Source organism: Pleurodeles waltl, chromosome 11, assembly GCF_031143425.1.
Source record: "Pleurodeles waltl isolate 20211129_DDA chromosome 11, aPleWal1.hap1.20221129, whole genome shotgun sequence".
Taxonomy (NCBI): domain Eukaryota; kingdom Metazoa; phylum Chordata; class Amphibia; order Caudata; family Salamandridae; genus Pleurodeles; species Pleurodeles waltl.
This window is the reverse complement of record NC_090450.1, coordinates 203,881,510-203,899,579: the sequence shown is the minus strand read 5'-3', so window position 1 is coordinate 203,899,579 and position 18,070 is coordinate 203,881,510. Positions and strand designations below refer to the sequence as shown.

Below are 18,070 nucleotides of genomic sequence, written 5' to 3'. Positions count from 1 at the left end.
CACCATTTATTTATCTTTCTATTTCCCCTTCCTTTTTGCTTTTTTGCATTTCCCTCGCGTACTCCGGCTCATGATGAGTGCCGGTGCCCAACACTTGCAAACACTTGCACAAATTAAGCACTGCATGTGTTCCTTAAATTTAATGAAATGTAAAATATAAAAAGTAATGCCTGTTTTGTCAATGCTTTTTGTTTGTTAGTTATGTATATTTGCTTAGATACTCAAACAATACTTGTTATGGAATAAACCCAAATTTTTTGTATCTTTCTCTCCAGGATTTGTGAATGATTCAGTTACTAAATGTATAGTAGCATTACGCTTGACGGTGGTCGTGAAAGTCAGCAATTGTGTGCCAGTTGAAAGCCACCCAAGTGAGCTCCCTTGCAGTGGAAAAGGAAAATGTACCACAAAGCCATCGGAGGTAAATATATACTGATTTGAACAGACATTACAAAATTACGTTTTCCATAACTTTGTTCTGAAGACGTTCTAAAGAAGGACACAAGCCAATGACATCTCCAAGTTTGAGATTGGTTTCTCATTTGTGTAATGTGGGAATGGATAAAATACGTGTGTTAGAGTAAACTTTTCATGTGTAGGAACAATTTAGGCCCCGATTGTAGTGGGGACTGTTACCCCTTTTTTTGTGCTCACTCCTGTTTGCACCCAAAACAAGTCTGATGCAAATCATTGGAGCAAATAGCACGCTTTTGCTATTTGTGCACAACTAAATGGGAAAAGACATGTATCATTGGTATAGTATTCCCCATTTTGAGGTGCCAAATTCGGAATCCTTTGCAGTTTTCACACCTGCTAACTAGTGCACCTTACATTAAAGGGGGCACAAATCAGAATTTCATGCTGTTTACCAGCAAGGTTTTCTCCAGGTTTTACATGCCATGCACTTGCGGGCAAAGAGCACTTGGTACACATTCTGCACATGGGGAAATAGCCCTTGTGCAGTTGCACTTAGATAAATACAGCCCGACTTAGAATCCATTTTCTTGCACCAATTGTAGCGTATATCCAAAATGGAAAGAATCTCACAGTTGTAATGAGGGCCTCATGCTTGGTTGTTTACACACGTATATAAGTTTTATTTGTGTGTAGTGTACTCACGTATTGGGTTCTGTGTACACACATGGAATACATGACACAGATGCATGGCACAGAATTACCCTCTGTGAATCAAGTGTACCTTACAAATGCACAATGTAAGGCTTTTTCCATGCATAACCCTGAAACAAGTTGTGTTACACAGCTCCCAGTACGTGCCACCCTTTTGTTGATCTTAAATTACGTTAATGTTATCATTATGTGGCATTTGTGTGGTGCGCGATTTTCTATTTGTATGGCATTGCAACACTTTTCCAAAGTGAGGGGCAGACTCTTCCCAGTGTTTCAGACATCTCCATCGCAGACAGGAGTTGGATTCGCTTGTGGGTATGTGTGGTCAGTAGAGTGTATGAAACACCTATGTTGGATGGTTTTCAAGCACTGGTGGATGTGAGTTGCATGGGTGCGAACAAAGAACAGTAACTGTGCATGCCCATTGTCCGGAGGATGTAAATTTGTGGTAGCCATTTGCTGGATGCAAGTGCCTGATGGGTGCCTTAATGTCCATTTTATTGAATGTTTATGTTGCTGTTGTCTTAAGAGTCCTCCCAGCAGTCAGCTGTTAGATACTAACCTCAGAAAACGTCCTCAACTACAAGTTGAAAAATACTTTAAAATGTTGATAATTGTTTGAGAAAGGCTAGCTGAATTCTGCCCCTGTTGTTTCTTGGTGTTGCCAGCATTTACTATATTTGTAGGTTTCATGGTTAAGATTAGCTTGACTCTTTTAAAGCTCTTCAAAACTTGGGGCACTGAAATAAACTCCGGGGTTCTTGTGAAATTGTCCTTAATTATACCAAGCTAAAGATTGGTTGAACATTACAGAGTTATAAATGGTGTGCCAAATTGACCATTTCCGTACATTTCCTGCATGCAACCTTTTCTTACTTGCATCTGACAAATAATGTCAATTAATACTATTTTTCACTGATCATCTCCACTTTATCGAAGCTATACTGTATGTCCTAGAGAGAGCATGAATGTAGCTGTCTTTGAAACATGGGGCTGGATCACAAAATATTTTTGACTTGTGGTATTTCATGTGATCCAGCCGATGAAGTGTTTTGAATAAGCCCTTGAACGTGCAAATCCTCTGTTTCTGTATGATGACCTCTGTAAAGGCAACTGCCTTAATTTAGGCGATGTCCATTTTAAGGCCAGAAATATACGTTTGATTGTCTGGCAGGGTGAATTACAAACCAGTGAAGAAAAAGTTACTTATGGTTAGGTCAGTCTCCCCGTTTAAATACCCTCGTTGCCTACATATATCCAGTCGTTGCATCTTCCTATGAGGGGGAATGAGCTAGCTCCGTGTCTGAGAAAATAGAAACTTGAAAACCCCTCCGTGTTAGTTTGTGATGTAAAGAGGTCAGACAAATGACAATAACAGTGATCGTTCCAAATTAGGGCGGCAAAAATGAGTTAAGGGTGTGCAAGAATATGACTGAATTTTCTTTCTTTTTCTGCACTTTTGAATGATTTCATTAATGTTCACAGTTTGGTATGAATGTTCTTCAATTTGACCATTTTGTGTGCAATGATAAATGAGTTCCGTGTTATATGAAATTCATGTGACTTGACCAGACCTACATTACATTTTATATAGGGTTGCATTGGTGTTGATATCTAGGGCCAGATGTACCAAAGGATTCTACCCATTCTGTGTCTATGGGAAAAAGCTTTCGTACATATGGCCCCTAGTTCTTTCCCTCATTTATATTTACCTTTACCAAATGCAATGTATTCATTGTATTCTCAACGGACGTTTTGTTAGCTGCTTACCAGCTATTTTGAGTAATTTATGGGTGGCTTTCAAGGTATTTGTTTTCAGGCCTTGGGGCATAAATACACATAACAAATTCTGCATTCCAAAGATTTGTGAACAAAGATGGCCATACAAGCTTCTATGAAAAATGCAAAGAAAAAACACCGAATGTTGAAATTGTTTGGTTTAACTATACCCGTGATATTGCAAATGGGATAAAGTACCCCCAGCCATATATTTCAAGGCTGTTTGAACCCACTGAGGAGTTCTATGACCATATATTGGCACAAGTCCCGACATGAGTGCCTTCATAAGTCAAAGAATGCTGTCGGGGCTTGTGATATCCAAACTAGGTACTGTGGGGGGGGGCGGTGGTTATGCCTGATAATTCCTTCTTGCAAACTGGCTCTGTGTTATGTTTGACACCTTCAGCCAGTCCTAGCATTTTAGCCTAAGAGCACTTTGCATGCTTGAAGCCGCAAATCACAACCTTAAAAATGAAACTGAAAATCACACCCTTAGCAATTCATCTACAAGCCCCAGGATGCATCATGCTGCTTAAAATAGCCATGCCTGGATGGAAGTGTCAAGGTGACACACTATGGAGAAACAAATTATAAACCAAAAACCACAAATGAGCCAGAGAATAAAACAGATTGTGTAAGAAAAAAATCCACCAATCTGCTTCTAAGTACTATTTCGTGGTTGTCTTGGGATTCAGCATTTCCCAATCTGAAGTGCTACTATGATTATTTTTCTATTTTTTATTATTAAACGACTACTGATTTTTTGTTAAAATCGTTTGCTAGTGTGCACTGAAATGTCGTGTATGCATCTCTTGCTGTGAGTGCTGCAGTTTCGGTCTTTTGATACATCATAGGATTGGTGCTCCCAGGCAGAAGAGCCACTTGCACTTGCAACAAGGGGCGGTGAGATGCCTTTCCTCGGAGTCTGCCGACAGAGGTTGCTCATGCACCGAACCATCACTGTGCTCTAGAGCAGGTGAACATGTATTTCCAGCCCTCCTTCTCACGCAGAAAGAGTGGTGTTGGACATCTTGCACCACTTCCCTTGTGGATTCTGAGGGAAAGTTCGGCCACCTCCTGTGCCCCCTCGACAACACGGCATTGTGATGTCACTACGCACGTGTAATACGTTACTGCAAGTGAGTAGTGATGTGACTTTCTTTTACGGACACATGCCAACATCAGGAAACGGCCTTAATAAGAGAATAAAGAAACAGATTTAAAACACATAACTGTGTGCGATATACCTGGAACTGCAGTTATAACTGTATTGATTATTTCTCATAATTCTATTTATGTTAATGTTCGTTAAATTGCCATAACACTCCAATGGAATTATGAACACAGGTAGTCACGTTAAAAAAAAATGCTGCTGAGGATGATAAACGTAATGCCTATATACCTAAGATAAGGCGATCTAACAGCTGCTCGTTTATGGTGTTTGCACTGGACATTATCAACGGAGCTGTTGGAGCACCAAAGCGTTATGTATGCACATTCAGCTTTGTTATTCGTAAAAATAAAGTTTTGCACCAGAATACCTTTACCTAAATGTAAAATTACACTGCAACAGAATAATTCTACCTGTGAGTAAATCTCCTTTCAGGGGTGAGAAAGAGCCGCTGTGGACTTTCCAGGGTAGTGCCACTTTCAAAGGTTGTAAAACAGCCACGAACTGGGAGGTTTGTGGGTTTTCACAAAATCTTTGCACGTAGTTTATCACTTAGAAAATGGTCAGATAATTAGTACTCTTAACAGCAAGAGTAAATTGATGTTTATGGACAGTAAAAGGGCAGAACACCAGGGGCGGCTCCTCCATAAGGGCGGAGAAGCATCGCCTCTCCCCACCGCCAGGAGTGGCAGCTGCAAACCTCTTCCACAAAAGAGATAATAAACTTTGTTTATCATCCTTTTGGGGGAAGGGGCGGGGCCTCATGGTGACGAGCAATGAGGGGAAGTGCTGTGCACTCCCCCTCAGTGCGCATGTATGTTTGGCCGGCCGTCTCGGGCCAGCCAAACACACATGCGTACAGGGTTCTCTCCAGCCCAGCAATGCAGTTGCTGGGCTGGAGAGAGACTGCACAGGCTTCCAGTCTGCCTGGGAGCACTCCCAGCCAATCCTGATGCTGCTTTGAGCAGCGTCAGGAGTGGCGCAGGGCAGGCTGGGAGCTTGTGCCTGCAGGCTGTCTGAAGAGGAGAGGAGCAGTGCAGTCGCGACGGCACAGGTAAGTGTTTTTAAAAAATTATTTTTACTTTAGTCTCCCCCTCTCCCTGTTAATCCCCCCTCCCCCTGCGCGCCACCACATCCCTTCAGCATCGCGTGAGCCGTGACAGCAGAACACCCTGAAAATTGTTGAAGGTGTTGAGGAAGTGGTTTCTCAATGGAGAATTTTTTTTTTTCTGTCTCGAAAAGGAAGTTAGCAAATAAAAAAACACTTATGCATTTTATTTTCCCCATTAGGAAATGTGCCCCTGCTACATTTCTGATTGTGTACACTTTTTTCGATTTTTTTGGTTCTGGGAAACTGAGCCAATCACAGCCTTTAGGGAATATGCCTGGATTGTCTTCGGTTTTCCAACAAAGTCGGATTTGTTTACCCAAACAAAATAGTGACCGTAGGAAGGGGTTAACATTTCAAATACTTTTCCTGTAGCGGTTTCCGATAGGTGACAACTCTTCACTGTTAACCGAGACAAGAAATAATGACACCGCAGTACCTTCAACTGCCTGATGAATTACTTGCACACATCTAAGAATGTAATCTTCAAGTCTCACCTAAGAACACACACTTACAACTGTAATTGGATCAAAGTGATTTGTCTCAGGATTAATGTAGCTGTCCATGGGTTTAATTCCAATGCTCAGGAGCTGTGACCTTATGATTGCATTTGTTGACTCGTGTAGCTAACTGATAACTCTGAATTGTGCATGCACCTTTACAATTTTAGTTTTTTGGCTCATTCATCTACTGTGATGTAGAGCTATTCTACAGACCATGAATATAAATTTGTTTTAAGGACTGTCTACATTCCATGCGGTTAATTGAAATTATGCTTCCTCCATAGATTAGAAAAATGAATTTTCCCTCCGGGATGGTCTTGGAAAATTACATTGCTAATACACTTCCAAATCGAAAGTAAATTCAAAAACAACTGAAGTACTTCTCAGACGAGTGATATACAGATATGCCATACGACTATAAGTAATAAATAATATTCTAAGCTTGTCACCAGCAGCCTGCAGTCCGTGGCCGGAATCCTCAATGTCATGGGAACAGGGAAAGTGCCTTTACACTGTCTAGTGATAAGTGCCGTCAAGCAGCTATGTCTGCTAAGCAGTAACACTCCACTCCCTATCTCACCGACAGTGGGGTAACATAAAATGATGGGACCCATTTTCAGAATATGAAGAAAGGACCCTGAGTTTCTCATATCTCACATATATTCATTGGTCTTGGGTAGAAGGGACCCCTCTGAAGACTTTGGTAGCCCCTAAAGGGTTTGGGTCCCCTGCACTATAGGGGCCTTTGCTACAACCCTGCCCATGGACTACAATTTCCACTTTCATGCAAGGATACAGTCCTCCTTGAGCCGACACCTCTTTAATTTATTTAGCGTGATACAACTAGGAATAAATATGCATCTCTTGGGAGAAACATTTCCTATTTACAGTTCTTAGGGCGAAAACCTGACATATATGAAAAGGTGGCCCCAAAGCCAATGATCTTCAGGGAATTACCTTACTCTGATCACCCAGGAAACCTTGGTCCTAAACATCATCAAATCCGTTTGCTGACTACATATTCCTTTTCTTCCATGTTTATGTCTACTTTAGGACTCACTAGTTCTCATGTGAGCTATGCAACCGCTAAGATTCAATTCCATTCAATGCTTTTGGAAAAGCTAGATATTCTGTTTTTGCTGCTTCACAGCTCTAAAATGAATAATAGGCTTATACTCCATAGGAGACTTTTTTAAACTCAATCAATAAGTACAATTTGCATAATTCAAAATGGTGACACCAATGAAGGTTCTGACATCAGTCCATTAGTTTGATTTAATTTGTTTTCCATTTTATATAGTGCTCGATTGCTCGAAATTGTCTTGCCGCTTGCACTGATACAAAGGGGAGGGAGGGATCAAGTAGAGTGTGCCGAGCGATTTTCTGAATTGCCACATATTAATGGTAGTGCTATTATCTATAGAATGCCGTGAGGCCCAATAGCACAACTCCATTTGTGAGAATCTGAGCTGATGTTCCACAAATATGTGATGGGAGCATTAGTAGTTCAGCACTTAATTTGAGTTGTAAGCTTCATTAAGTATCTTTAATAAGGTCCTGTAAAGAGTGATGGTCTGAGATGGCCAGCTCAGTTTTACTTAAATCAGCTAGACATTTTCAGCCTTTATCCTGTTGTGCACATCCTTCATAATATGTGGTTACCTAGAAAAGTGGTTGGACTTACCTCATATCTCTTACAAAAGATAAAGGTTTGAAAGGTGTAGGGAACAAGATTTTTCTACACATAAAATATTGTACGTTGGGGACGCTCGAGCTCAATTAACGTTACAGGGAGGCAATTCGCAGAAAAGGGAAAATCATGTGGTCAAATAATAACCCAAGACATTAAGGGCCAGATGTAGGTAGAAACCAATTTGCGAGTTGCAAACTGGTATGCAGAAAGGAGTCTCAGACACCTTCTGCGACTCGCTATGGGATCACAAAGACCCACCTCATAAATATTTATGAGGTGGGTCGCAGTTTGCGACCCCATAGCGAGTCTAGGCACTCACGGGGATGGTGGCCTGCTGGAGACAGCAGACCACCATGTCCGTGACTGCTTTTAAATAAAGCAGTTTTTTTTTTCTCTTTGCAGCCCGTTTTCCTTAAAGGAATACGAGCTGCAAATAGAAAAAAATACCGAAACCTTTTTGTTTCGGTTCTTTTCAGAGTAGGCAGTGGTCCATAGGACCACTGCCTGCTCTGAAAAAACATTATTGTGAGCATTCACAAAGGGGAAGGGGTCCCATGGGGACCCCTTCCCGTTCGCGAATGAGTTACCATCCACTTGAAGTGGATGGTAACTGCGGGTTGATTTGCGACCGTTTTCACGGTCACAAATCAACCCTACATCGCGGTGCGACTCGCAAATAGGTAGGGACCGCCCCTTCCTATTTGCGAGTCTGAAACACATTTTGCGAGTCGGTACCGACTCGCAATATGTGTTTCAGCATCGCGTGGGGGCATTAGTGCCTCGCAAACGGCGATTTTTCGTTGTTTGCGAAGCTCTAATGCCTTCCTACATCTGGCCCTAAGAGAAGATATCCAGAACTAGGCTACTTCCAGTTCTCAAGATAGAGATGTATTCACATATCTAATTAATCATTACAGAAAGTAGAAAGTTAGTTTGAATCAGAAGCTAATTTGTGAATGAAGGCAATAGTGCCATGTACCTTTGTGAAATTAAGTAACCACGTATGGTGATAGTTAAATTAATTATAACAAGCCTTATTGCAAAAGGACGAAGAGCAATCGGCCCTCTCTATTACAATAGTAGAATGACAAAATTACATGTGTGAGCTGAGAGTGAGTGAATTAACTCACAAAATTTATTGTCACCAAGAAAATAAACAAGAACTGAAACTTAATGCAATGGACTTCTTGGCACAATCATAATGACAAATAGAGTAATACAATCAGCACTAACCTTGTAATCTTTCAGAACACATCGCTTCAGCCTTGGAAGCTAGGGAAAATATTACTTTACAAGGACAGAGACTGAGACAGTCCGTGGGGACAAAAGAAAAACAACGCTCGTGTACAAAATGTAAATGTGTCCTAGTGCACCATGGGTATGTCGAGTGAACTAAACTTATGCTAGAGTATTATTTTCTAATATAAAACGTATCTCTCATACAGTTACTCTAAAAGACCAGGGACATCATATAAAGATTGGTTTAAGCAGGACCTATTTACCTTGAAATGCCTCCTGCATCCGTTGTGTGACATACGTAACACAGTTGAGCAAATCCGGTGTCCGTGCTGTGTGAAAAAAGGAAATAAGGGCCCTTGTTTGCTGAAAACAGCTGAAATGCCCAGGTGAAATTCTGTAGGACAATGGGGAATTACCAGGAACTCGGGTGTGGTAATATTGTTTCTTCTTGTAATGCCTCATTTGCAAATGGGAAGGGGGCTGATGTACTGGTGTTCTTATAATGAGTGCCTTTGTCTTTTCCTGTGCTCAGAAACATTGCATCTGTCTACTTGTTAGTAAGGCATACCTGGTAAAGCTATAAATACAATGCTGCTAACTTAGAATTTTGGGAAACTATTGTAAGGTTTATCGGCATGTAGATTCTGCCCTTAGATTCAACTGTGGGAAACACCCTTTACAACGTGGCCGTTACCACGCAATACCTTTACTGCACATCGATTACCATGCATATTCCTATACCACATAAGCCTTTCCCACACAAAAGTTTACCACGCATATGCCTTTATCACACATGCCATTACAATGAAAGCTCTAACAGCCTGACTATGACAAAAGTGTTGCACATCTGAAGCCATCTTGATTGCATCAAATTGGTGATCTACAGCTTTGCAACAGTATTCTAATGTGCAACTACAGTGCTAACATTCTGTTATTATGCCAAAAGTGTGGCACATGTGAGCACCGTCTTGATGGAATCGAAGTGGAAAACTGAAAGCATTTTCAACTGAGGATACTGCACTAAATAAGGAAATTAGGGAGCTTCATAACAAAAACGTTTCCTAAGATGGCCACCAGAGGGAAAAAAAAATGTAGCACAAATATCACCTATATGTAGTCCAAGTTCACTCCAGTGTGCAAAACACTTACTTGTTTTTGCAGTTTTATATAGCACAGACTTGTCCCTAAGGCATTGGAGTGCTTTACATGAGCATCACTTAAATTACACAAGGACACATTCATTTTGGATTTAGGAATGGGGAGGTTAAGTGATTTGCCCAGAATCACAGGATGTTGAGTGAAACTCAAACCTGGTTCCTCAGTTGCAAAGTCTGCCGCTCTGACCCTAATGCCACATCCGCTCCCCTAAGTGAAACATATAATCAAGTGATCAACTGGATAAAAAAACATAAAGATAGCAAATAACTTAAAAGTGCTTTGTTGCTATTTGAGAACTCATATGCAGTATGTACTCATTTTAGTTTTTAGAGCACTAACCATAATTTCTATGGTAGCTAGACCCTCTAATTTCTATAATTTCTAAAGGAAATGCTTTAGGTTTTACAGTGTTGATTACATCAAGATGACGCCAGAGGTGCCACGCTTTTGTAATAAATATAGAATGTTAGCCATCTAGTTGTTTATTAGAATACTGTGGGAAGGCAGAGGAAAGGGGCACGGACTCAGATAATTAAGGGCAGAGAGGAGGCTGCAGAGGCAACAAGTTGACCATGCTGGGCAGGTGGGGGAGGCAGTAGCAGCACAATGGACCATGGTGGGTAGGATAAAGAAGGGCAGGGGCAACAAGCCAACCATACAGGACAGGCAAGAGAGGCAGTGGCAATTTAACAGACCGTTGAGGGCAGAAGGAAGAGGCAGTGGCAATACAACCATACATGCCAACAGACCCGATTCATGCAGGAGACGCCTGATGTTTTTAAGCCTAAAATCTCCACTTTTTCAATGTAAGTCTTTGGGGAAAATCAATTTCACAGTTTTTTTGTTTTTCAAAATCTCCCTCTTACTAAGTTCAAAATGTTGGCAAGTATGGTACATTGGATCACAGAGGACAGGATGAATGGGGGTATGGACATGGACTTGGATAACAGAGCTCAGGAGGGAGATGGGCAGGGGCACCAAACTGACATTACAGGGCAGGTGTCAGGGGATGTAACAGCAAAATACACCACACAGGCCAAGTGGGACGGCAGTGCAGCACAACGGACCGAGGGGACCGGGCCATGCACATGGACAGCAGAGACTAGAGTGGAAAAAGGCAAGGGCAGTAAGATAACCATACCAGACAGACTGAAGGGATAGTTGGAGCATAACAAACTATGAAGGGCAGGAGGGAGCAAGCAGGGGCACAACAACAGACAAGGCAGAAGGGATGGAGGGGACAGGGGCCTGAACATTGAAAATGGAGGGCAGTAGGCAAGCAGGCAGAGGAGAAGCTGAAAACTGACCATAAAGAACTGTGGGATTGGCAAAGGAAGCACAACACACCATGGAGGACAACAGTGAGACTATAGTGGCTTACACAGGAACAGCATAGGGAAGGTAGGAGGTGGTCTGGGCAGCAAGCTGACCACACAGGGCAGGTGGGAGGTCTGTGGCAGCACAGAAGACCATACACAGCAAGTGGAGGATTAGTAGTAGCACAGTAGCCATGGTGGGCATGAGGGAGGGAGCAGGGGCATGCACAAAGGATCATGGAGGACAAAAGGGAGGGGTACGAGCTGCACACAGACAAGAAAGGGCAGAGGAAGGGGCTTCACAACAGACTACGCAGGGCAGGCAGGAGGATCATTTGCAGCACATCAGAGAATGGAGGGCAGAAGGGAGTGGCATCAAAATGGACCATGTAGGACAGGAGAAAGGGGATAGGGTCATGGAACTTGTACAGGCAGTGCGGAGGTGGCAGCGACAGGCGGCAACCATCTGACCATGCTAGGCAGGTGAGAGGGGCAGGGGCAGCTCAACAGAACACACAGAGTATATAGGAGGTGCAGTGGCAGGCCCATGGATCATGTGGACAAAAAGGAGGGAGCAGGGGCATGCACACAGACATCAAAGGGCAGGGTGAGGAGGGTAGTGCAGCAAGCTAAGCAGGAGAGCAATGATGGGGCATAGAATTTGGCAGCGGAGGGCAGGAGGAGTGGGTAAGGAAATCAAGCTAAATGGAGGGCAGTGGCAGCACATCGGACCATGCAGGGCAGGAGGGAGAGGACTGGTGCATGGATTCAGAAAACAGAGGGTAGCAAGGAGGTGGACGGAGCAGCAAGCTAACTGTTCGGGCAGGTGAAAAGGACAGTGGCAAAACAACAGCCGCACAGGGCTGTAATGAGGGAGGAGGGGCATGGTCTTGGGTAATGGATGGCAAGGAGGAGGGTGTGTAGGAGCAGTGTTGTGATGTAACTTGGCCAAGTTCTAGATTGTAGGCGTGTGGGATTCCAAGGATGCCAGTTGACTCTGGGACCTCGGAGGAGACTGACGCCAGGTTGTGTGTTTGCGATTAAACTCATAAAGGAAACCCCTATGTGTGCGGACGTCTATTCTTAACAAGCAGCAAGCTTGGGAGGGAGCAACAGAATGCCAGGTCAGGCGCTGCATCCAACCCCACCCCCTCCACTGTGCTTTGAGCATAGGCATCTTACTTAACATTAAAAAAGTCCTAGAAATTCACTGAAAAAGCAAAAGGTTACAGGGGCGTTATATTTAGGAAATAGAATTTACAAAAAAACTTACAAATTCACTAAAAACCTAAGGTCACAGGAACATTAGAGTTCAGTTCAGATTTTACATGCACAAAACCATGTAAGTTCAGCTTTCATAGTTAGAGTTATTCCAAGTAAATATAACGTGTGCCCTAAAGTAACTATAACTCGTGCTGTTGCCATGGACTGCTAATTACCCCAGATATTACATCACTCATGACATCTTCTATGACATCATTGATAATATCACTGTAACATTTGTAGTTAAATTATTGATGAGAAAACTGTGCATAGCGAGGGCGGATGAGGGTATTTAGGTGGCAATGGTATTTTTAGGGTTTAGAGTGGGTGAGGGTGTTTGGTTGGCAAGGATAAAGATGCGTAGGGGTATTTGGGTGGCAATGGTATTTTTAGGGTTTAGGGGGTGGGAAGGGGTATTTGGGTGGGAAGGGTATTAGGCTTTAGGGTGAGTAGGGGTATTTGGGTGGCAAGAGTATTTTTAGGTTTGAGGGTGGATAGGGTTTGGGTTGGGGGTCGATTATATATATATATATACATAAATAAATATAAACATACATATATATATATATATATATATATATATATATATATATATATATATATATACATATACACATATATTCACTTGAAAAATAGAGGTTACAGGGACATTATAGTTAGGCTCACATTTGAAACATACATAACCATAGTAATTCACCTGTTAGAGTTATCTCAGGTAACTATAACTCATGCCCTAAGGTTACTCTAACCCACGCCTCCTGTAACCTTTGGTTTTTTAAGTGAATTTATATGTTTTTTATAATTCTATTTCCTAACTATAATGTCCTGTAACCTTTGTTTTTTGTGTGAATTTCTATGTTTGTTTAACCTATAGTAATTTTCATTACTATACGTTAATACAACCACCGCTGTGCACAGTCTTTGGCCGTGCGCAGCGGCGGTTGGCCACAGGGCCTTGCCTGTGGCCAACCGCATATAACCCCCTAAAGGCCAAAGGCCCTGCACGGTGGGATTGGCTGGAGGGCCAGGCCTTTGCCCAGTGCCTACAGCCAAACCTCTAATTACCCAACGCTGGGAGATAGAGAGAGAAAGAGAGAGAAAGTGGGAGACTGAGAGAGAGCGATTTAGGTTTTGATGAATGATAAACTTAGAAGGAGATATTTCCAGACAAATTGAAAAAAAAATGTTTTTGACAATCAAAATGAGTGAGATTGCCTTTCACTATCTAACTTAAATATTTATAGTTGAAAAGAAACTAAAGCAGAAATTACAATAGACTCACCTAGACTAGAAACCATAACCTTTAGTGTGCATGTCTCAGACCTTAACCACTAGGCCAGAGGTGACTCATTACTGTGCTGTGTCCAGACTTAGGTGGTCATTCTGACCTCGGCGGTAAAAGGCGCCTACCGCCGGTCAGAAATCCTCCATAATCCCGCCGCGGTCGCGGAAACCCGCCACGGTCATTCTGACCCGCAGAAGGCAAACCTCCGAAAATCCGACCGCCACAACAGACCGCCAGACCAGCGGTCGGCGGAAAGGTGGAGGTGACAAAACCTCCACCGTCACGCCAACAGAAATACGCCCATGCCATTACGACCCACGAATCCACGCGGCGGTCATTCAAACGCGGTATTCCATTGGCGGGACACACCGCCGCGGTCAGAATACACACAAACGAACAAAACTCAGCCACATTGGACGATTTGAATCCCACACACCTGATACACATACACACACCACTCCCACACACACAATACAATATAAAACACCCACCCACATCACCCACAAACCCCTACGCTAAAAAATTCGTAAAGAAGGCAAGAGCGAGACACCAGCATCCAAAAAATAACAGCCACAGCCACTCAACACCATCACCCACACACTATCCACACACAAAACAACACACACCACCACACTCAACTCACTTAAATACACATACTCCACCCCACACATCATACACACCACCCCATGGCACCCCAAAGACAACCCCGCTTCACAGACGAAGAACTCAGGGTCATGGTGGAGGAAATCGTTCGGGTAGAGCCCCAGCTGTTCGGCACACAGATACAATACACCAGCATTGCCCGGAGGACGGAGCTATGGCAGAGGATTGTCGACAGGGTCAACGCAGTGGGACAGCACCCCAGAAATCGGGAAGACATCAGGAAGCGATGGAACGACCTACGGGGGAAGGTGCGTTCCATGGTATCCAGGCACAACATCGCCGTGCAGAAGACTGGCGGAGGACCCCCACCTCAACCCCCACAATTCACATCATGGGAGGAGGAAGTCTTGAACATCCTGCATCCTGACGGCCTCGCAGGAGTCGGCGGAGGAATGGATACTGGTAAGTTGAAGCTTCAATACTGCTTCCCCCCCACTGCATGCCAAATCAGACCCCAACCCTCACCCCCATCCTCGAACCCCACCCTCACCCCCACCCCCATCCTCACCCCCACCCTCACCCCCACCACCATCCTCACCCCCACCACCATCCTCACCCCCACCACCATCCTCACCCCCACCCCCAGCACACCTATTCCCCGCCAATGTCTCACCATCACAACCCACACATCCCAAAACCTAGGCCTGCATGCGTCCACTAAGCATGGACACCCATCACCAAAGCATGCCCAATGCATATACACATCCCCCCCACAAGCCACCCTCACCAAAGCCCCCACACACGAATGCCAGCACTTGGGGACACGAGAACCCACAGATACACCCATATGCCACACATTGAAACTATAATCATACCTCTATACCCCTGCAGGACCAGACCGTCAACACACCGCGGCGGAGGGGCCAGAATTCTCCACACCCCCCACCCAAGAGGCCGTCAGCGATGACAGCAGCTCTGTCGACCTGGACACCGATGACCAGCCCGGACCATCGGGGACCTCTGGACAGTCGGTTCCCCTCACACAGGCCCAGGCCACTACAGACCCAAACCCCTCTGGGAACACCAGCACAGCTCCCACCCAGCGGGCCCATGCCTCTGTCTCCAGGGCGCGTCAATCTGCGGTGTGTCTACCACTACAGGGCACCCAGGATAACCCACCACCCCAACAACAACAGGGACCTGGGGGCAGTGGTAGTGGGCACACCGGCCAGGGGGCAGAGGCCCAGGGAAACAGGGGAACTCGGAGGGCAGCTGTGCGACAGGGGGGGGAGGAGAGGCCCAGGGAACCCACTCTCCACGAGGTCCTCACCACCATCATGGGAGCATACAACCGCTCCCAGGAGACGATGGCGACGGTACTGGCCCGGTTCCAGGAGATCCAGGTACTGCAGGAGGAACACTATCGGGGGTACAGGGAGGACATCAGAGCCATCAACACCACCCTGGTTACCATGGTAGGGCTGCTGCAGGACCTCGTCAACAACAGGGCGGACACTGAACAACACCCAAGGACCCCTGCCACTAGCCTGGACCAAGAACAGCCAACCACCTCCGCCGGCGCTAGTGGACAGGAGGCCCCCGCACAGCAGCAGCCCACCAGACCCCCACCTCCTGCAGGAGAAGAACCACCCCGCAAGAGGGCCCTGAGATCTCGCAAGAAGACAGAGTAGGATGTCAAGACCCCCGCCAGCAATGGATACCACCTGATGTCATCCCACTGTCCCACATTGTCACCCTGTCCATCCTTGAACTGCCCATGCTCCATCTCTCCACAGGCCTCTGGACAATGCACCTGTGTGACTGTTACTCTGGACTCTGCCATGGACATTCCTTCACCATAGCCCCCACCCACTTGAAACCACCCATCCCATTTTGAGCACTTAAATAAACACCTATTTTGCACCAAAAAATCTGGAGTCTGGCTGTGATTTCAATAGATTGTAATTGACATGACAGTGCAAATATGTCCTTGTACATGGTGAAGTCAACAAACAGCTGCCACAAAGCTGTAGTCCATGGGGAAACGAAGCACAGGACTCGTAGTGGGGACCCCAGATCTGAAATAGGGAGGGAAAAGCCAAAACTCAGTCATCATACACTGGGGCAAATAGACAGGCAGCAGAGATGCAGGAGAGTAGTTAACATTTACTAAATTATCTTTGAAATGTTACCTGTGTCCTATTGGAAGTACTGTTCAATGATTCTGTCCCTGTTGTCTGTTTCAGCCCCGTCGTCTTCCTCCTCGTCACTCTCCTCAGGTTCCACCGCTGCCACAACACCACCGTCTCGACCATCCTCCTGCAGGAAAGGCACCTGGCGACGCAAAGCCAGGTTGTGAAGCATGCAGCAGGCCACGATGATGTGACACACCTTCTTAGGTGAGTACATTAGGGATCCACCTGTCATATGCAGGCACCGAAACCTGGCCTTTAGGAGGCCAAAGGTGCGTTCGATCACCCTCCTAGTACGCCCATGGGCCTCATTGTACCGTTCCTCTGCCCTGGTCCGGGGATTCCTTACTGGGGTCAGTAGCCACGACAGGTTGGGGTACCCAGAGTCCCCCACTAGCCATACACGGTGTCTCTGTAGCTGTTCCATCACGTAAGGGATGCTGCTATTCCTGAGGATGTAGGCGTCATGCACTGACCCTGGGAATCTGGCATTTACATGCGAGATGTACTGGTCAGCCAAACACACCACCTGGATGTTCATTGAATGGTAATTTTTTCTGTTCCTGTACACCTGCTCCCTGTCTCTTGGGGGAACCAAAGCCACATGGGTCCCATCAATGGCACCAATTACGTTGGGAATATGTCCAAGGGCGTAGAAATCACCCTTCACTGTAGCCAATTCGCCCACCTCAGGGAAAATGATGTAGCTCCTCACGGATTTCATCAGGGCAGACAACACTCTGGATAACACCTTCGAAAACATGGGCTGAGACATCCCAGAAGCAATTCCCACGGTTGTCTGAAATGACCCACTTGCCAAGAAATGGAGTACTGACATGACCTGCACCAGAGGGGGAATCCCTGTGGGTTGGCGGATGGGGGACATCAGGTCGGGCTCCAGCTGGGCACACAGTTCATGGATAGTGGCACGGTTAAGACAGTAGGTCAGGATAATGTGGCGTTCTTCCATTGTCGACAGGTCCACCAGCGGTCGGTACACGGGAGGATTCATCCGTCTCCTCGCCCAACCCAGCGGACGGTGCCTAGGAAGGACAACATGGAGCACACAGTCAAGCAACCCACAGGTATGTACTCACAGCTAGCACAGTAAACGATTCTCTATGCAGTGAATGGCGTGTCTGAGTGGCTATGCAAGGCCTAGGCCTGTGTGACGCAGTTGAAATTGAGCCATGTGGGCCCTGGAAATGGCGGCTGCCTGACCTGTGAAGTGTGACAATGGGATGTGAGGTCAATGCGCTGGCGTGGCACACCGCGGCGGGCGGCGGGCCAAGACCGCGGCGCCAAGCCGCATTGGTTAACATTGAAGCCTATGGGTTTCAGGAGCCAATGGCGAAGGGCGCCGGCGGTGGCGGGACGCACCGCCGCGGTACGCACCGCCGCGGACGTGACCGCCATTTTCTATCTACTTATCCACTTGCGACTTGAACTTTCACAGGAGAGGACCTATACTGCAAGTGTTGCTGTGACCTCGGTCTGGAAGGGACAATGGCTGCTGCACCTGGGGAAAGGGCCCCTGCCTTCACTGGAGAGGAGTTGGAGAAACTTGTGGATGGGGTCCTCCCCCAGTATGCGCTACTCTACGGTCCTCCAGATCAACAAGTGAGTTTAATT

The 18,070-nt window shown here is 45.6% G+C and overlaps 1 protein-coding gene across 1 annotated transcript in view; it reads left to right on the top strand.

The window, feature by feature from the left end:
• DNER (delta/notch like EGF repeat containing) overlaps nucleotides 1-18,070 on the top strand; it is a 1,195,805-nt gene that overhangs the window by 575,571 nt on the left and 602,164 nt on the right. Inside the window, exon 5 of the mRNA XM_069213419.1 lies at nucleotides 276-421. Within this exon, the coding sequence (XP_069069520.1) occupies nucleotides 276-421 (146 nt within the window). The remainder of the gene's footprint in view (nucleotides 1-275; nucleotides 422-18,070) is intronic.